Below are 22,034 nucleotides of genomic sequence, written 5' to 3'. Positions count from 1 at the left end.
CCATGTGTAATTGAATGAATGTGTAATTCATGTGTAATTTTAAATTCCAATTACATATATCCAAAATAAGTCAATGTATGTTCATCATTCAATCATTTTTGGTATTGTTCAGATTTCAAAACCGACTGAAAATAAATATGTACGTTTATATGAAGAAAAGTAGCTATATCCTCTATTTTATATAAATAACAAATCCGGTATCTATAAATGTATTCATATTTATTATATTGTACTCGTTTGTTACTCAGTATAATGGAATTATATGTATGAAGATATGAATCAAGTTTGAACTAAATTAACATTAAGGTTTGCAGAAAAATACGATAAGTAATTTGGAGATTATTCCTATGTTGTTTACAATATTTTAAAAATATAAACGTTACAAAAATTATACATTTATTTACTTACAAGATTTAGCTGGTAAAGTGTTCATTTACTTTTTCCTATTCTATTCTCTCTCGCTATAATTTTTAAACAAATAGTAAAAAGTATTTAACTTTGTCTAAATTAAGCCTATTTGAAACTGAAAACAAAACAGATTTCAAGGCACTTAGGTCCTAATTTTGTAAATCACGTCACCAAAATTTTAAAAATTTGATTTTGTTTTGTATATAACAAATTCTGAACAGAACAAACGCATTCAGGCATTGATTTGCCATTCATAATTTGAAAATTTTGTATATAAAATAAATTTTTAAAATTTTTTAAATTTTGTTTTTGCTATCCATATTAATATCACTTAGGTAACGTGATTTACAAAATTAGGTCCTTAATATAAATTAGGAATAAATTCAAATTCGAAGGCAAACAGTGTGCTATTTTTTTAAATATTGTTAAATTTTTAATAGAAATGTAACAATTTCCAATGGAACAATCTCCGAATGAACATTCACCCCTATCGGCAATAACATGTGAAATTTTGTTCCCATGAAATATTCATTTCCCTCGAAGGGAAAATTGCTATCGTGAAATTCCCCATGAACTTTTCATTCACAATAGTTGATTTTGTTCGTAACAGCTGTTTATTGTTTACAAAATTCCATCTAAAAATTCCACAAATCTTGTATTCGCAATAGGACCACCTTCAAACAATTTCTCCTATTGCGATCATGAAAATTGCTTGTGTAATTTTTTCTCGTATGTGTAATTTAGGAATGAGGCATGTGTAGTTAATAATTTTCTTGGTGGCAACACTGCTAAACATAAAAGAGTACTGCACGATGCAGCTAATTACTACGAGTTGTCTTTTGTGAATAAAATTAAAAGTTGTGGATAGATTTTAATCATTTAGGGCTTCCTTAATTTGGAACTTCGTTCTCTATATGTGTTAAGAGCGTATATGCATTTTCCAATTTTTAATGTCGTTTTAAAAACCAAAAATTATTTTTTTCCAAATAAAAATTTATATTTCTAAAACTACTGCGAATATTAAAAACGTTTAAGCCTTACTAAAAGGCAATTTTATTGTGGAATTTCGGATTTTTCACTTTATTCAATAAGCTAAACCGATTTTGAGTTACGCGAATATATGTTGTGCAACCTCCTCCAATTTCGAAATAACGGTATATCTCGAAAATACGAGCTAACCTAAAAAGAAAACGGTTAGCACCACTGAATTCTGCATACCCGAATTAGTTTAACCCACTGGATGCCCTTCTTGACAGAAATGTTTTGAATGTTTGAAATTTGAGTTTTGAAAAAGGTTTAAAAAGAAATGTTTTTGTTGGACAAAAATTCACACCAGTGCTTGTACATATAATCCATAGGAATGTGCAAATAGTCTTGTACTAAAAATTTTCCAATGTCCTTGGATTAAAATGTTTGGCAAATTTTTGATAACTCCAAAATTGTTCAGGCGATTTTGTGTAGACTTATAATTCTGCATTGATTATGTTGTCGTTATAACTAAAAAAAAATTTAAGAAACCATTTCAGCAAAAAAGAAAAATATAAAAAAATCCATTCTTCAGAGTTAATTATTATTCGATTGACTAAAATGTTCAGCGTTAAAGTTTTAATTATAATTCACACTAAACCGATCCATACTCCTCAAAATTACCTAACGTGCATATAAAAGTCTGTACAGCAAGTAAAAATTATCAAATAAAAAAAGACATAAAAGCATAGTGTTAGCCATAAATTTCAATTATGGGCTTGGTTAAATAAATTAAATATTTATTTTAAAAAACCATCAATTACAATGTAATATTTCTGGATTTATTTTCCAACTTACCACAACTTCGGATGTTGATTCCATTATATACGAATATATATAAATAAGTTACTTATTTTGCAAATGCACAAACGAAAACTAAAAAAGATAAAAATAATATATTTATTAAATACTAAATACATATGTATGTATGTATGTATGTATAAAAGCCTGTTTATTAATTAGCATTTGTTTACATTGACACAATTCAAAGAAAGTTTAAAAATAGAATACAAATATTTTAGGGCGATTTGATTTTGACCATGAACAAATTTCCACAATTCTAATAACCATAACATTCTAATATGTTTTTTTTTTTTTTTTTTTTTTTTTAATTTAGAAAATATTGATTTATTTCTTCGGCAAACTGGCCTTCTTAGTATGCATTCTACCACAATTAATATGATCTGCTAAATTTTGTGTGGAAAAATACGAAAGGGATAGTCAAACATAATTTGTAATGAAACCATATGACATTGAGAGTAAATACGGATGAAAATTTGACAGTGTTGACAGCATGTAAACAAAGCAAAAGAACACTAACGGCTGTTTTTATCATTCTACTTAATACTGATCGTGTAAAAGCAAACGAATTTCGTCACATGTTTTTTAACATACTGAGGAAGTCATTTTTAAATATGTATGTGTAACGATTGTTTATTCAGTCAAATCATCACAATAGTTTAATTATTACAAATAAATACATTTTGTTACACTCTCGATAACAATTAAAATAATTCCATAATTTCTAAATTGATAGCATTTGAACCGTATATCGTTCAAATGCTATCAAGCTAAGCTCCTATGAGATATGAAATCGAATGGTTGAAAATAATACTTATATTTTCCTACATTCGCGCAATTGATGGATTCAAAACCAACAACATTTATGAAATGTGCTAAATCTTGTAACATATTTTTTACAAATATGCAAAAAAACATCAAGGTGGAGCTAATTATTGCGAGTTGTTTATGTTATAAGTTTGTCATTACGTTTGAAATTTCCACAATATAATTTTCCGACCCTATAAAGTATATATATTCTGGATCCTTATAGATAGCGGAGTCTATTAAGCCATGTCCGTCTGTCTGTTGAAAATCGGAAAAATATTTTTAAAACCGATTTTTTTTTTAAAAAAAAGAAATTTAAAAAACCAAAAAATTTTTTTTAAAATTTAAAAAAAAAATTTAAAATAACAATTCAAAAAAAAAAAGTTTTCCTAAATATTAAAAAAAACTTGGGAAAAAAATTTGGTGAAGGGTATATAAGATAGCTGCTCTCTTACTTGTTTTTCAAACATTTATTTGACTAATGGAAAATATAATACTTCGAATGTGTATCTCTTAATTATTAAATAAAATCGTTACAGACTTTTCCAAAAATAAAGCAAAATAGTTTTCAGTACTGTTTTTGTTCTAAAGAACAGAGTTTTCAGTTAAAAATTATACAGTAGAAAAAAATTTTAGAATTGTTATTAAAATTGCCACAATTCCCAAAAAACTTTTCAAAAATACTGAACATTTTTTTGGGGTATTTGTGAAAAAATCCCTTGGCTAGATAATGCAAAATATATGAAGGTATACAAAACAGGTTTTAATTTTTGGGCAAAGTCACAAGCTACCACGACTGAAAAAACAAAAACCCTTGAAACTTTTTTTCAAGATGATTTGAATAAAAGAAAATAATAAAATGTTACTATGTGAAAGTATTTAGATCATATTACAACATTTTAAAGACAAAAATAATAGTTTAAACTGATTATATTTAATATTTTAATGTTTTAGGTGAGTTTTAGGCTAAAATTGCGTCGAAAACTAGGCTCCCAATTAGCTTGTAGTATGGAATGAATATGACTCTGATTGTTTTTAGCTATTGTCAAATTGTTTATTGAAACCGAATGTATATTTTCTATTAATTTTTTAAGTTTTTGTTTACATATATTTACAGAAAATATATTGTTTTATTATAAGAGAAAAATCTGTCACGTACGATATTAAATTTTATTTATTATAAAATCAGCCAGACATTGTTTTTATTTAAATTGTAAAGGAAAAATATTTCGTTTGTGTAAGAAATTAAAAGAAAACATGGCGTCTCTCACGATTCGAATATTTTCGCATATTTAGACATGTACCTCAAAATGAGTTCCGTTTTATGTCACGTACGATATACTCTTATTTCGCTCTATATTTTGGACAACAATGTTTCGAAAGAACTTTTTATTATTTTAAAATAAAGTACCCTCTGAATGGAACATAAAGACGAAATTATTTTTCAGATACTCTTATTTTTGCAAAATTTATTCCACTTTATATTAAATTAAAACATTTTTAAAATATTCTATAAAGTTAAATTTCAGAGAAATGTAAATATATTATTATACTATATGTACATATATTAGGGTGATAGATTCTTCGACATTTTTTAGGTTTTCGGTTTCATCGAAAAATTGCAATTTAATATAAACCGGTTTCGGTTTTTTTATAATAACCGGTTAACCGGTTGTTTTTTTTTGGAAAAATATTAAAACGCCTAGAAATAAGAAGAAAAACAGTTTTATTTATTAAAATAATAGTGATTAAAACCATTTTGATTACCTCTTTTATCCTTCACAAGGTCTTCGGTTCAAATTTGACCCATTTTGAAATGTTAATTTAATTTTTTCTAAAAGTGAGTGGTTGATATTTTATGAATTTTATTTCATTTCAAATGTCAACAACTATGTTAGGTTTTTAGAAAAACAAATTGGCAAAAAAATATCTATAAACTTGTTCGGACTTAAGGTCTTTTGTTACGGACAATTAAGTTAAATTTTTCAGACTTTTAGTAGCACTACAATATTTTTTTGGTAGCTCTAATATATATCTGTCTATTTTCATCATACTTGCTGAACTACTGTTTTTCTTATCCTTCAAAGGGTCTTCGGGTAAAATGTTACCCATTTTTAAATTAAAATTGCATTTTTTCTAAAATGGAGTGGTTGATGTTTTTGATATTTTATGACTTTAATTTAATTTCAAATCTATTTTCTATTTTCTTTTTTAAAAAAATCTATTTTCTATTTGGGTCAAATTTGACCCGATGATCGTTAACGTCAGTAAATTTGAAGACCTTATGAAAGTAAAATAATCTTTTAGGAATAAGTAAAACACAGTTTAAATGCTTTGGAGTATCTCGATTTTTTTTTGTTTTTACAAAACTAGACATTGAAAATTATCTTTTAGTTGGTGTATTTGTAGGACATATAGAAAACAAAGCATTGAGTAAGTTTTCAGGCTTTCCAGATCACTTGTGAGATTTTCTAAATATCAAAAGTCTTCTAAAATAGTTGGAGTATTTGTTTTATTTTTTTGGATTTTTAGAAAAAACCGGCTATTCGAGGAGAAAACCCCGGTTTCTTGTGAGCTTTTCAAAAAAAATGAAACCGACCTTATCAAAAAAAACCGGTTATTATAAACAGGACCGATCACCCTAGTATATATATATTTGTTTAAATACCTTGTATATTTAACAAAAACAAGTATATATGTATGTATTTTATTATCCAAAATTTTAACAATTTTTACATGAGTAAAAATTATTCTATTTTTTTAAGATGAATGAAAATCCTAAAATCGATTTCGGTTTGTTGGAGATTGAGCAGAATAATAGATTCGGTTCTAAAACAAAAAAATTTAAGTCGGACTATAATGATTTTCATGATTTTAAAAAATCAAAAACTTCACTGGTGTTTACTCACTTTTGAAAGAATAAGGTTTCACTATTAGCCAAAAAACAATATTAGCTAAAGCTAGGTCAAACAATGAAATTTTCGCATCAAAAACAGATAATTGTGTTGCCCACTTTAGTCAAAATTTAAACTCAACTATACCTCTTCTAGAACCTTTGTAAGTTTTATTAAGCTATTCTTGGCTATTCTTTTACTTTTTTCCATTTTGTTTAGGCCTTATTGGTATACTATACTTAAAGGCTATTGGACCATTAGTTTGGGCGTTGGACACATCAACACCACAGCATTATACTCTCCCCCAAGGCGAATTTATATACAAGGTGGTTATATATGGAGTTTGACATTCAAAACAATAAGAGATTTATTTTAAATGTCAAACTCCATACATAAAAAATTAATGAATTCGCTTGTATTTTCCTGAATTCGACACCGACACCACCTTGTATATAAATTCGCCTTGCTCTCCCCACTATAGGATGGTGTAGGATATAAATATATGTATATTTTCATTCGTTTTGTTTTTTCTATATATATGTACATACATATATTTTTTTCATATCAATTTCTTTGAATTGCGCCTAAGTCAATGTAACCAAAAATTTTCTGATTTTTAAGTGAAAATTGCTGTATTTGAAATACATATTTTATAATTTAGCTTTACACTTATATAAATATGAATATTCATAAGATCGTACCTCAAATATTGGTTGAAAACTACACTTAAATATTTGTTATTCGTAGCGTTAAATTTTAAAGAATTTCGTTTCGTTTTATTATTATTATTAATTATTAAAAAATTAAATTTCAATTATTGTATATGTTTTTAAAATATTTTCTATATTTTCTATTAAGCGTTTGGTAAAGCAAACTCTATCACGGTCTTGTGTTATTTTTTAATATTTTTTTTTTTTTTTTTATATAGAATTCAATAATTTTCAAACTGTTTGGGAGGGAACCAATTTCAATTTCGCAATATATATAGCTATATATATTTTATTATTTAGATTTATATTTTTTTGGTGTAAAATGATCGAAACTCTTACTAAATTGGACTGCGGCGGCAAGGAAAAGTTTGTGGAGCACGACTGCGAACAAACTGCTGGTACAAACACACACAGGCTGATTTTTACTGGTGTCTATTATTGGATCAGCAGTTTGCTTCCGTACGAAAATCTATTTGCTTAATAATAAATATATATTTTTTGTGGTGCGTCCGTCGTAAGAGAAAATTATGGCATCATACTGTGTGTGTGTACGTACCAACGTATATTCAAAAAATATACAGAGCTACACTGTGTACGATAATCATAAACGCACTAGATATCTTTATTTGTGAACAACAAATATGATTTATTTTACTTTAAAATATTTATTATACCCTTCACCTTAGTGAGAATTGTATACATATATAAGTTTGTCATTTCGTTTGTAATTTCTACATTTTTCATTTCCAACCCTATAAAGTATACATATATATTCTGGATCCTTATAGATAGCGGAGTCGATTAAGCCATGTCCGTTTGTCTGTCTGTCTGTTGAAATCAGTTTTCTGAAGACCCCAAATATCTTCGGGATCCAAATATTCAATAATTCTGTCATTCTTTCGAGAAGTTTGCTATTTAAAATCAGCAAAATCGGTCCACAAATGGATGAGTTATGATGAAAAAACCAGGACAACCTCGATTTTTGACCTATTTTTGGTCTATATCTGAATTACTAAGTCATTCATATATACAATATGGATATTTAGATATTTCAAAGACCTTTGCAATGACGTATATAAAACCTTAGTAAGTTGGACCTACAATGGGTCAAAATCGGAAAAAATATTTTTTAACCCAATTTTATTTGTTCGCTAAATATTAAAAAGGAAATTGAAAGAACCAAAAAATATTTAAAATTTAAAAAAACAATTCGAACAATTTTTTTTTTCAAAAAAGGGAAAAACTGCAAAAAAATTATTTTGAAGTATAATTTGGTGAAGGGTATATAAGATTCGGCACAGTCCAATATAGCTCTCTTACTTGTTTACTTATTTATTTTGTTGCGTCATATATCAATATACTTATACATAAATAAGGTGGATTTTTTTAAATGTTTTTTGTTTGTTTTTGAGAATTTCGAGCAGTGCGGTTTGGCTTATAATGATACTTGATATAATAGTCCAACTCTGACAAATCAAATCGGCTAATATGTGTCTGAAGTTTAGAAAGGCTTTTTCAGGAATTTTTTTTTTGATTTTTGTCGGTTTTTGCTTAAAAAAATTAATTTTGGAAATATTTTGCACAATATAACATTATATTATATATTTTACAGTGTGGCTTAAAACAAATTTATCATATATTTAATTAATAAAGATAAACGGGTATCGTTAACCAATTCATTATCGTGGTTAAATGCAATATTTTTGAATATTTCGGATTTTTTCTAAAATGTTAACGAATTATTTTGTATTTATTAAAAGAAAGAGGTGAAAAGATTTAATTTTACAATTTTCCTGTACATAAAGTAAATTCTGGATCCTTATAGATAGCGGAGTCGATTAAGCCATGTCCGTATGTCTGTCTGTTGAAATCAACTTTCCGAAGCCCCCAAATAACTTACATACACGATTCATACATCAATATCTCCTGAATTCTTCCGGCTCGGTTGCTATTTAAAATCGAGAAAATCGGTCCACAAATGGCTCAGATATAAGAACCAGGACAACCTCGATTTTTAACCTATATCTGGATTACTAATGCCCAATAAGAAATAAAAATTTGTTAAACAAAAAGTTAATGGTAGGAAAATGTACAAAATAAGCTCCAATTGCCCCGCATCGGAATTGTAGTTTTTGCAAGACGCCGTTTTTTGTTTTTTTTTACGACAATAGAGTGAAAAAAACCAAACAACAAAAGTCAGCTGTCAGAAACATATGATAGTTTATGAAACTTAACCCTAGGTCTCCACGTAGCAATATTTATTGCTGCAATTGTCAAATTTGATTGCGTCAATGAAATTTGCGAGTGTAGACCGCAAATTGCCATATGTAGCAATCCATTGCGCAATGATTGCTCTGCTGATTGTCTGAGCAATTATTGCTAAAGCTGCCCACACACGGATGATTTGTGAGTGCGATTTGTTCGTGTTCGACTTGTTAATGGGGCTGTGCGCGCACAAAATCACAAGTAATTGAAAATTTTCAATCACAAATCATTCCGTGTGTGGCCAGCTTAAGCAATAAGCTGTCAGTTCAGTTGTCATTAATGTAAAATTTCTTCTTTCTATGATTCGATGCGATTAATTCATCCATATTTAATTTATTTAAGAACCAAAACAAACAAAAAAACAAAGAAATTAGTGAAAAAATCATTTAACGTAAAATAAACCACAGTTTTTCATAGAACTTCTCGCTTTGAAAATTTTGTATTTGTGACGAACGTTTTCTCCACCTAAAGCAATCAGCAATCACTCTGCTGTTTCTCTGCCGACGTTATTGCTTGAGCTTAGCAATAAAAATTGCTACGTGGAGACCTAGGGTAAATAGAATTTAAATTGCCAACGTTGGCCATTTAAGTAACATTTAAAAAAGCACTGAGAAACTCATTTTCGTATTTAAATAGAACTTAAATTCATATGTAAATACGAAGTCAAAAACTGGCTCTAAGTCATTAATATAGACAATATGGATACTTAATGATAGATATTTCAAAGACCTTTACATCGTCGTATATAAGATCGGGTTAAAAAATATTTTTTAACCCGATTTTTTTTTCACAAAAAGTTTTTTTCGCTAAATATTAAAAAAAAATTTAAAAAACAAAAAAAAAACAATTCGAATAAGTTGTTTTTCCAAAAAATCAGAAAAAAAACAACTTTGGAAAAAATAATTTTTTTTTACCTAAAAATATTTAAAATTTTTATTTTGAAGTATAATTTGGTGAAGGGTATATAAGATTCGGCACAGCCGAATATAGCTCTCTTACTTGTTCTTAATTTCTTACCAGAAAAATATTGTGTAATCTAATGTTGCTGTTATATCTAAATGCGAAAATTTAATATTTAATAAATATTTTTTTGCAAAAACATAAAAAAACATATAAACATACGTTTTGATAATAATTATATTATAAAATATAAATTTGAAAAAGACGTAACCACTAAATAAAATGTATTTGAATTCTTTTATTTATTTCAAAAATTTATTTTACTTTGGATGAATCAAAACAAAAAAGTTAGTTGTATTTTATTTGATGCTGTTTGATCTTACAAAACAATTGTAAGAGTAAACAAATATTTGTCATGTGTGACCCTACCTTAACTCTGTGCGGTTGGGTGGTCACTTTACTAACCACAATTTCTATAGTCTTTAAAGCATAGTTTATTGTCATCTATTGCCATTTTGCTAAACAATTATATTTTTTGAAGTCATCGTTTATGATTTTTTGCAAAACTTTGACGAATTCAGTGTTATTTTGATATTTTGGATGTTTGGTCAGAAAATTTAGTCAAAAATATTCGATTTCCAAAAAAATGTATACGAAACAAAAATTTGTCATAGTTATTTTCAATGCCAACCGCCACGGTGGTTAGTAAACTAACCACTTCACTCTACAAAAAACCTTGGAATGGGGTGGTTCTTTCATGTTTTGATTAATTTTTTCTTACTTTTTATAATAAACTAGCCTTGATTAAAGTAAAAATGCAATTGTTTTGATTTTAAACTTATGAGTTAAGCTAGTCCAATATGTAAATGAGCTTCTCAGCTTTAGTTTACAAATATTCCCTGAACAAATGCATTGATGTGTTATGTAGTCTTATCTCATCTTATCCACAATTGTTTTATATGCTACAAATGCATATATATAGTTATATGTACAGTAGCCCAATAAAGTCTACATACAGGAATTCAAATTAATTTTTAGTAATGAAATATATTTGTTAAAGAAATAAATTCATACTAAAAAAATTAAAACAATTCACTTAAGTCGGGCAACAGAATTGAAAAAAATGTTAGAGGCATTTTAAACCACTACACAATTTTGATGTATTGTTTGTTGTCCAGTAGTACAAATATGGTCCAAATGTATGTAATGGTTTCTTCTGTTCACCTATGTTATTGATTCTGAGTCAAATAACGATTTTTTGTTTGGTTTTAGGGCTTTAATGTTCAAAATATTATTATTAAAAATTATTTTTTTGTTATTTTACTCAGAATCAATAACTCTAAAAATGGTGAACTGTTGCGCATTATATGATTTTTTTTTGTTGCTAAAATCGACATAAGACGTGTATTATTATACATTTCATTAAAAAAAATCTGCTTTATATTGAAGTAAGACAATTATTTTTCCTGGATGTAGACTTTATTGAGCTACTGTATGTATATGAAGATCTTAGGAACAACTACATTTTTCCACAGACATATTTGGAATGGTGCTATACATTAGCTTGTTATTGTTATCGAAATACAAAAGAGCAAGTGGACTCAATTTTTGTGGCGAACAGCAGGGTTTGGCCGATGTAGAGAGCGATGTTATATGTGTATGAGTATACTCTTCCAAATAGCCAACATTGCACTCGCCATTGCAGAAATAAGCATCGAAATGTTGAGGCGCAACAATAAAATTCCAGCCGAAGTTGGTGAAATTAACCTTTAGTGGATAACGACAACAGCGAACCTCATTGTCACTTTCACGGCAATCCAAGGCAGCATTACGTTTGTAGCGATTTTTCACTTTCGTTACAATTTCTATGTGCATAGTCTGAAAAGGAATGAATGGGTGTTCATGTAAATAATATCGATTATTTATAGGCGCAATAAATTAAATATATATGAATGTATGTACATTAGGGAGGCCTCATTTGTAGGTGGATAAGTAAATGAAAGTTTATCTTTCCAGACGGGCAAATTGAATTTAAGAAAATGTTTGATTTTCATATGAAACTCGACTAAGGTTTGGGCCTGGACAGAATGGGGACGACACGAAATGGGACATGAATATAAAAAACACATACATACATATATAAAGAAAACAATATTTACTTACTAGTGATTTATCATTGCTTTGATCGTCAGTTACAATAAAATTGCGCATCCACGATTCCATGCCTCGAATAACGATACTTTGTGTAGTATTTGGTGTTTTCATCCAATACTTTGACAATTCTTTAATTTCAATCTCAACCCACTGTCCTTTACCAGGTGGTATTTGATGGCGACTTTCAATTAACTTCACTGTATGTGTATAATTCATCGAATTGGATCGTCGCAATACTCTATAGATAATAATAGTTATTTCTTGTTTCTTTTTGATTGAAACATCCATATTTGTTTTCTCCATCATATCTCGTTGATACTCATACATCCAATTCTGCCCCTTTATGAATATGTGTAATATACTGCTCGATATACGGGATGGATCACTATTGAATTTAAAATTAAATATCTCCGGTTTTCGATTATTGAGAATGCGCGATTCTATTGATTGGATAAAAAATTATAAAAATTCTATACATTTTATGAATTTAATATTTTCCCTAAACAGTTAGATTATTTAATAATGTTTTAAATATTGTTACTATCAATTTGAAACTGCTTGCAACATTCATCATGTTTATAAACATTTCCAGTGCTCGAAACTTCTACTTATCAACAATGTTGATATATATTTTTAAAAAATAGACAAAAGTCCCCCCTATTCATTAATATATAACATGTTCACCTTATGTTTTTTACGTCGTAAATTAATTAGGGGAAACTTAACTTTTCAAAAAGTATAAATTCCTTATAAATCATCATAGAAATTTTTTAGATAACTTAAAAAGAAAAAAACTAGCGAAAATCGTCTTTTTTAAATTCATATGCATATAACAATTCTTTTTTTTTATTTGACCCGAAGTTTCGTAGTTTGGGGTCAATGAAGTCCAAATTCAAAACTTAAACTCTACAGAACTTCCTCTTTGCGCGTGTCAAATTTCATTCAAATCGGACTAACCGTTTATAAGTTACAGATTTATTTAGCTCTTTTTGTGTGAATGATGACTCCTGCTTAGAATGTCCATAGGAGATTGATAGTTTTTCTCCACATAAATCACCAGAACTGGATAGAAGCCTGTAGTATACTTTCCCGGCGGACACCCTGTATATATTAATTGGTTGAAGATGGATAAAAGTAAAAAAGAAGAAACGTATCATATTTCCTGTTGAAACGTTGAAAGGCTCTTCACCACTCCCGAACTATGAACATGCCCACCAGTAAGTTGTGTTAGGTGTGACGATTTTACATCATTTTGACAATATTTTACAGTAAATTTAGTGATTCAAATTTTATAAATTTTTTGGTATTTAAGAACGTGCTTTCTTCCTAGTTTTGAATATAATTTGGATAAATTCACTGAAATATATTGTAGGGGAATAAGCTAGTTCCTATGTTCATTTCACTGGTTGCTAAGGCCAGATCACGAGGAAACCTTTTCTCAAAGGCTTTAGGTAAGCTAAAGATATACAAATAAAATTATAGAGCGAATATCAGACACCTAAGTTGTACTTGTAAAATTATTAAAGCTTAAGCTTAGTACTCTATTCAAAATTTCGTGCGAAATGCTGTTAAACTACGTCTGAAATATTTCCGAAATAATTTCGCAAAAGCAATACTCTGTCCTTAATAAACAAATTCTGAAACACGTGGGATTATTACACTTTTGGTAATAGTTTAGTTAGCCATCTAGCTTAAGTTAAAATATTTATGAAATAGGCTAATTTTAAATAGGAATTTGAATATACGTTGAACTCTTGAATCAAAAACAAATTTTTAACCCAAATTTTTTTTTGAAAAAATTTAAAATTTTTTTAAAAAAAAAAATAACAATCGAAAAATTTTTTTTCCAAAAAATGGAAACTGTTTATATTGCTATTGCAATATCCCGGCGAGCATTAGCTGTGCACATCTGCTAAAGTTGCCAGTGTGATAGCAATAGGAAAAATTACATCAAGAACTATTCAGTATACCGGAATTGTGAATATAAAATTTATAAGCTTGGTGAAACGTGACAGGACACCAATGTTATGTGGTTTCAACAGAAAGGCGATAGGTCTTTTTAGAATTTTTCTTATTTCGCATGCGAATAATCCATACCCACAATAGAGTGCTCCAAGATTGTATGGGCAACAAAAATATTAAAGAACAGGCCGCCTCTCTAGATTTGTTCTATGGATTGTGGAAACACGGTCTGTAAAATATTAGGATGATATGATAACGTTAACTGGTTGGACAACGGCTCAGAAGTTTGCAGATGCATTTATAAGGGGGCTAATGCATAACGGCAGTTTCAAAACTCCAATTTAATTATACACCTGTTGAAAACAAAAATTGTCTACGTAATTGTAAGTGACAGCGGCTTTTCAAATAAAGAAAAAAATTATTTGTTATTGATTTTGTGAAATTTAATAGAAATTTGGAAAAAACGTGCCGTCTTGTCGAAAATATCAAAGGAAATGGGAATGCCAGGTAAGTTAATGTGTTTTAAAGAGGAATTATGTGTAAAAGAAAAGAAAAATTATATATTTTGTCACAGAACAACTAACTGCCATAAGTAAGATCCAGAACGGAACAGAACGCAACAGCAACGGAAAGTAAAGACTAATGAAGCCTTAAGTTTGTCATTTCGTTTGTAATTTCCACAATATAATTTTCCGACCCTATAAAATATATATCGATCGATGGCTTAATATAGAAAGGTCGTATCTCGTTTTTTTTCTCAAAATCGGGGTTTTTACATATTCTGGTAAACAAAACTAAAATAGACCTCCCTTAAGTTTCATATGTTGACGAATAACAGATTTACCGTAAATATAAAAAAACCCTAACTCATTTAAAAATCGTTTGAAAGAAAAACCCCTAATTTAAAGTTGAATGCATATTTTTTGCTTTATAATAAAACAAACAACTTTTCTAAAAATATTGTTTACATACATATTAAAATATTTTTAGTTGTTTTTTTTTTGTTTTTCAATTTCACTTTCGATATTATTGAGTTTTTTCCTTCTCCTGTAAAATAACTAAAAGTTGAGATACGACCTTTCTATATTAATCCATCGATATATTCTGGATCCTTATAGATAGCGGAGTCATGTCCGTCTGTCTGATGAAATCAATTTTCTGAAGACCCCAGATATCTTCGGGATCCAAATCTTCAATAATTCTGTCAGACATGCTTTCCAGAAGTTTCCTATTTAAAATCATCAAAATCGGTCCACAAATGGCTGAGGTATGATGAAAAAACCAGGACAACATCGATTTTTGACCTATATCTGGATTACTAAGTCATTAATATAGACAATATGGATATCTAATGATAGATATTTCAAAGACTTTGTAACGACGTATATAAGACTATAGTAAGTTGGACCTACAATGGGTCAAAATCGGAGAAAAATATTTTTTAACCGGATATTTTTTTCACCAAAAAAATATTCAAAAAACAAAAAAAAAATGTTCAAATTTAAAAAAAAAAAATTAAAATTTATATAGCTCTCTTACTTGTTTTTTCTTTTGTTAAACAAGTTTTAGAATTTTTAGATCGTCAGGGGCAAATTCTCGCACTCGTAATCGAACGCGTATTAGCGTACATGTAAAACCTCATTCGTTATCGAGCACAGTCATTATAATTTAGTATAAGAAAATCCCAAAAATAAAAAAAATCGCACGTTCGAATGAGTATTCGAAATTTAATAAGTCAAATTGTTACGCGCTCTATAAATTCTTAATATTAAGAACATTTTCACATGAAAATACGAGACTATTGGTGTCACGGCGCACAGTGGGTAAATTAAGACAAGAGTGTAAATAAATCTTTAACTTCAACAATAGAGGATGTGCATTTTGCCGTCATAAAATAAAACTTATTTGAGCGGTTTTATTTTATCGATATCATTTCCATGTCAGATGACATGGCCCCAAATCGCTCGTGCAGTATGTCCACTGAGGCAAGAGCATTGTGACACTTAGCGACGCCCTGTTGAAACCACATGACCTTGATGTCCATATCATATAATTAAGCCCGAAATAAGTTGGCAATTATCGACCTATAGCGCTCGCCGTTGTGATGACCTGGAACGTTGCCCGAAAAAATCACGCATTTTGATAAAACAATTTTATCATTAGCATGTTGTATTCCTGAACTCTATTATAAATGGCAGCTATTCGACAGATGTTGCTTCAACAATATGACCGCTATCCACTGTCAAAGTTCCGAAGTCCCTATTGGAAAACCCTTTATAACATTGCGAAGTTTTATTAAAATTGGTGTATCCGTCTAGAAATTACAGTTTTAGTTGCAGTTTTTTTTAATTCCTGCACTTAGGGGTAAACTTTGCGGGTTACATGCAAGCAATTTATATAAATATTTGGTTAAATGAACGTATATTTTTTAGATTTAATAAATAACACTGTGCTCGAAATTGACACTTTTTTCTGTCAAGAAGGCCACCCAGTGGGTTAAACTAATTCGGGTACGCAGAATTCAATGGTGCTAACCGTTTTTTTTTTTTTTTGGTTAGCTCTTATTTTCGAGATATACCGTTATTTCGGAAATGGAGGCGGTTGCACAACATATAGTTATTTGAAAAAAATTAGCAGGCTTTGGGGATGCCAATTACATTTTCCATTAAATTACTTTAGGTGTAATTGCAATTGATAATTTCAAATTACAATTAAATGTAATTGTAATTGAAGAGTTATGATTACAATTACTGGTAATTGTAATTGTCATTTTTCAATTACAATTACATGTAATTGTAATTTGAAAAATTCAATTACAATTAACAGTAATTGTAATTGAAAAATGATAATTACAAGTAATTGTAATTGATAGAAAAAGCATATGATATTTAATAAAAAGTAAATTAATTACTTTAAATTCAATTACATTTCTAAATATTAAACCGGTTTACCGGTTTTTTCATCTTTGTAAACTCGACCGGTTTCGGTTTTCTTTAACGGTTTTAATGAAATATATTTTTTAAAGCTCATTTAAACATATTTTTGAAAAACTTTGATACTATTTTTAAAAATATTATTTCGTCAAATATATAAAATAATTGCATATAAAAATGTAAAATTTCCGAGGATTTTGTACTCAATTCTTAAGGACCATATAAAAACCATTTACGAAAAACACATTAAGCTGCATAAATATCTATAATCACTGTACTCAATATTATGAAGATAAATTATTGTCATAGCCTCCGCATGAGAAACATTTCCGGAAAACTCATAAACCTTCACAAATCTCCAAAATAAATATTTACTGAACCAAAAATACATTAACGCACATTTATATCGATCAAAAATTCAACAGAAATCAGTTTCAAGTAGACAGAAATCATATTACTTGATTTTGAGACTACGGGTTCATAATTATATATTGCACGTATGAATATAAGGTTCATATCCGGAAAATTCATTAAACGCGAATGTATATTAAAATTTTGTGATATAACTCTTTTTCATATGAAAAATTTGTAACTATGTCTAAATATATTTGTATACCCTTTTTATACCCTTCACCATCGTGAGAAGGGTATATATAAGTTTGTCATTCCGTTTGTAATTTCTACATTTTTCATTTCCGACCCTATAAAGTATATATATTCTGGATCCTTATAGATAGCGGAGTCGATTAAGCCATGTCCGTCTGTCTGTCTGTCTGTCTGTCTGTCTGTCTGTCTGTCTGTCTGTCTGTCTGTCTGTCTGTCTGTCTGTCTGTCTGTTGAAATCAGTTTTCTGAAGACCCCAGATATCTTCGGGATCCAAATCTTCAATAATTCTGTCAGCCATGCTTTCGAGCATTTTGCTATTTAAAATCAGCAAAATCGGTCCACAAATGGCTGAGATATGAGGAAAAAACCAAGACAACCTCGATTTTTGACCTATTTTTTTACCTATATCTGGATTACTAAGACATTAATATAGACAATATGGATATCTAATGATAGATATTTCAAAGACATTTGCAACGACGTATATAAGACCATAGTAAGTTGGACCTACAATGGGTCAAAATCGGGAAAAAAATTTTGAACCCGAATTTTTTTTTAAAAAAAAAAAAAATTTAAAATTTGAAAAAAAAAAAATTTTAAAATTTTAAAAAAAAAATTTTTAGAATTTAAAAAAAAAAATTTTAAAATTTAAAAAAAAAAAAATTTAAATTTAAAAATTAAAATAACAATCGAAAAATTTTTTTTTCCAAAAAATTCAAAAAACAACAAAATTAAATTTTGTTTACCTAAAAATATTAAAAATTTTTAAGTATAATTTGGTGAAGGGTATATAAGATTCGGCACAGCCGAATATAGCACTCTTACTTGTTTATAATCGGTTTCTTCACTTGAATTATATATAATAATTTTACATTTGAAATGAAGTAACTTCTGCGCAAAATAGTATTTTTAACAATTGTTATATTATTTCATATATGGGGGATTTCATGTCAAGTGAACCAACTTTTGAAATCGATGTCTTCCGATCGGGATGAAATTTGCACCAAGGTTAGCTCTATTGGATAGTAACTCAGACACAATTGTTCAACAACATCGGTCGAGAACTCTCTGAGTTATAGGGGGTAAAATTTTGACAATTTGGTCAAACAGGGGTTTTTTCTTATCCATGTAACTTATTACCTATTGTTCTTAGCAAAATGTGTCCCAAATAGTATAGATAGCTATTTCTTCGATCTTTCGAAAAAAAATATTTAAAAAAAAAAATAAAAAATTTTTAATATTTTTTTTCCGAAATCAAAAACTTTTTTGACTTTTTTTTAAAATACGCTATTTTTTTTTATTTTTTTTTTTTTCTTAAAATAAAGTTTAGATATTTTCCTTGAACACCTACTTGGTCGCTTAGTGGGATGCGAGTGGGATATCTATCAAAATAAATATTTTGTAACTCAAAACATAAAATTTTTGACTTTTTTTGCAAAATCAAAAACTTTGTTGACTTTTTTTTTTCAAAATGGACCCTTTTTTAATCTTTTTTTTTAGGTCAAACAAAAGCTTAGATATTATCCTTGAAGACCCTTTTGGTCGCTTAGTGGGATGCGAGTGGGATATCTATCAAAATAAATATTTTTTAACTCAAGACTTACAATTTTTGACTTTTTTTTTGCAAATACGATTTTTTTTCCAAATGGGCCCTTTTTTTAAAATTTTTTTTGTAGTCAAAAGAAAGCTTAGGTCCATTCCTTTAAGATATTTTTAGTCCCTTAGTGGGATGCGAGTAGGATATCTATCAAAATAAATATTTTGTAACGCAAGACATACAATTTTTTAATTTTTTTTTGCAAAATCAAAATTTTTTTCCAATACGGGCCCTTTTTTAATTTTTTTTTTTTGCTCAAAAGAAAGCCTAGGTCCATTCCTTTAAGATATTTTTAGTCCCTTAGTGGGATGCGAGTGGGATATCTATCAAAATAAATGTTTTAACACAAAAATTGTATGTCTTGAGTTACAAAACATTTATTTTGATATATATCCCACTCGCATCCCACTAAGCGATCAAAACCATCTTAAAGGAATAGGCCTAAGCTTTCTTTATAGCAAAAAAAAAAATTACAAAAAGGGCCCATTTTAAAAAAAAGTCAAAAAAGTTTTTGATTTTGCCAAAAAATCAAAAATTGTATATCTTGAGTTACAAAATATTTATTTTGATAGATATCCCACTCGTATCCCACTAAGGGACCTAAAATATCTTAAAGGAATGGACCTAAGCTTTCTTTTGACTAAAAAAAAATTTTTAAAAAAGGGCCCATTTTGAAAAAAAATTCGAATTTGCAAAAAAAAAGTCAATAATTGAATGTCTTGAGTTACAACATTTTTATTTTAATAGATATCCTACTCACATCTTCCTAAGTGACAAAATAGGTCTTAAAGGAAAAGACCTAAGCTTTCTTTTGAGCAAAAAAAAAAATTAAAAAAGGGCCCATATTGGAAAAAAATTTTGATTTTGCAAAAAAAAATTAAAAAATTGTATGTCTTGCGTTACAAAATATTTATTTTGATAGATATCCCACTCGCATCCCACTAAGGGACTAAAAATATCTTAAAGGAATGGACCTAGGCTTTCTTTTGAGCAAAAAAAAAAAATTAAAAAAGGGCCCATATTGGAAAAAAATTTTGATTTTGCAAAAAAAAATTAAAAAATTTTATGTCTTGCGTTACAAAATATTTATTTTGATAGATATCCCACTCGCATCCCACTAAGGGACTAAAAATATCTTAAAGGAATGGACCTAAGCTTTCTTTTGACTACAAAAAAAATTTTAAAAAAAGGGCCCATTTGGAAAAAAAATCGTATTTGCAAAAAAAAAAGTCAAAAATTGTAAGTCTTGAGTTAAAAAATATTTATTTTGATAGATATCCCACTCGCATCCCACTAAGCGACCAAAAGGGTCTTCAAGGATAATATCTAAGCTTTTGTTTGACCTAAAAAAAAAGATTAAAAAAGGGTCCATTTTGAAAAAAAAAAGTCAACAAAGTTTTTGATTTTGCAAAAAAAGTCAAAAATTTTATGTTTTAAGTTACAAAATATTTATTTTGATAGATATCCCACTCGCATCCCACTAAGCGACCAAGTAGGTGTTCAAGGAAAATATCTAAACTTTATTTTAAGAAAAAAAAAAAAATAAAAAAAAATAGCGTATTTTAAAAAAAAGTCAAAAAAGTTTTTGATTTCGGAAAAAAAATATTAAAAATTTTTTATTTTTTTTTTTTAATATTTTTTTTCGAAAGATCGAAGAAATAGCTATCTATACTATTTGGGACACATTTTGCTAAGAACAATAGGTAATAAATTACATGGATAAGAAAAAACCCCTGTTTGACCAAATTGTCAAAATTTTACCCCCTATAACTCAGAGAGTTCTCGACCGATGTTGTTGAAAAATTGTGTCTGAGTTACTATCCAATAGAGCTAACCTTGGTGCAAATTTCATCCCGATCGGAAGACATCGATTTCAAAAGTTGGTTCACTTGACATGAAATCCCCCATATATATTTAATAGTATTTCAATGACATTTTCTCAATCCTCATAAATAATAGGATCTTTATACCAATGTAACTTCTATAATTATCTTCATATTTAGGTGGAGAGTATTTAGTACTCTTACTTGTTTTTACAAATTTACTTCGTTTTAAAAATAGTTTGTTATTTTGTTCATTTCAAAAATGGTCAATATATTAGTTCTGAGAAGTAAATGTCCTAATTTAGAGGGATATCAAATATGAATCATATACGATATGGAGTTGGAGTTTCGAGTTTATACGTCTTGAAATAAGTAGAATGTATACTTTGAATTTCAGAGAATTCGAAGTTTCAAAAAATCCATATACATATGTATGAAACTGAAGACAAATTTAATTAATCGAGTATGCATCAGTAGATATGTATGTATGTGTTATTATTATATAATATACTGGTCTTCGGCATTCTACTGCCCACTATAAAAATAAGTAATTGGTAACTTCTGTAAATTTATATGTTTTTAATAATAAATACTTTGAAAGTAATCATTACATAGTTTTAGTCATATTACTATAACTTTTTCTTAATTTTGTAATTGTAATTGACATTTTTCAATTACAATTACACCGAAATTCCGAAATAAAATTACCTTTAAGTAAGGCTTAACACGTTTTTAATCTTCGCAGACGTTTTAGAAATATAAATTTTATTTGGCAAAAAAAAATATTTTTTTAGAAAAATTTCGAAATTTTAGGTTTTTAATACGGCAATAAAATTTGGAAAATGCATATACACTTTTAATTTTTTTCACACATATACGAAGTTCCAAATAAAACAAGCCCTAAATGATTAAAATCTGTCCACAACTTTTAATTTTATACACAAAAGATAAGATACATAACTCGTAGTAATTTGCTACATTGTGCACTGTTTTCTATGTTTAGTACTGCAATAGTCGGCAATGCAGTGCCGTTTTTACAAAACGGCAAGATTCTGTAACTTTTCTGTTTGTTGTTGATTTTGAATCCATAAATTTGACTAGTGGAAAAGATATGATATATAGGCAATTCCATATCATCGTACGTGACA

The 22,034-nt window shown here is 28.3% G+C and overlaps 2 protein-coding genes across 10 annotated transcripts in view; both read right to left on the bottom strand.

Moving 5' to 3' along the window:
* Positions 1 to 7,201, bottom strand: part of LOC135962751 (interaptin) — an 84,526-nt gene extending 77,325 nt beyond the window's left edge. For 4 of the 9 annotated variants that reach the window (XM_065514607.1, XM_065514609.1, XM_065514611.1 and 1 more), the window contains exons 1-2: positions 6,638 to 7,200; positions 2,233 to 2,310 (exon numbers count right to left, since the gene is read on the bottom strand). In XM_065514607.1, coding sequence (XP_065370679.1) covers positions 2,233 to 2,256 — 24 coding nt within the window. In that variant the 5' untranslated portion in view covers positions 2,257 to 2,310; positions 6,638 to 7,200. Of the gene's footprint in view, positions 1 to 2,232; positions 2,311 to 6,637 lie in introns of all 9 variants that reach the window. The other 5 variants (XM_065514614.1, XM_065514615.1, XM_065514608.1 and 2 more) reach the window with 5 other exon arrangements.
* Positions 7,202 to 10,104: 2,903 nt separating this feature from the next.
* Positions 10,105 to 22,034, bottom strand: part of myo (myoglianin) — a 29,708-nt gene continuing 17,778 nt past the window's right edge. Inside the window, exons 3-4 of the mRNA XM_065514725.1 lie at positions 11,975 to 12,405; positions 10,105 to 11,689 (exon numbers count right to left, since the gene is read on the bottom strand). Of these exons, the coding sequence (XP_065370797.1) occupies positions 11,321 to 11,689; positions 11,975 to 12,405 (800 nt within the window). The 3' untranslated portion in view covers positions 10,105 to 11,320. The remainder of the gene's footprint in view (positions 11,690 to 11,974; positions 12,406 to 22,034) is intronic.

The sequence above is a fragment of the Calliphora vicina genome, chromosome X (assembly GCF_958450345.1).
Source record: "Calliphora vicina chromosome X, idCalVici1.1, whole genome shotgun sequence".
Classification (NCBI taxonomy): domain Eukaryota; kingdom Metazoa; phylum Arthropoda; class Insecta; order Diptera; family Calliphoridae; genus Calliphora; species Calliphora vicina.
Note: the sequence above shows the minus strand (reverse complement) of the source record. Positions and strands in the feature narration are given on the sequence as shown.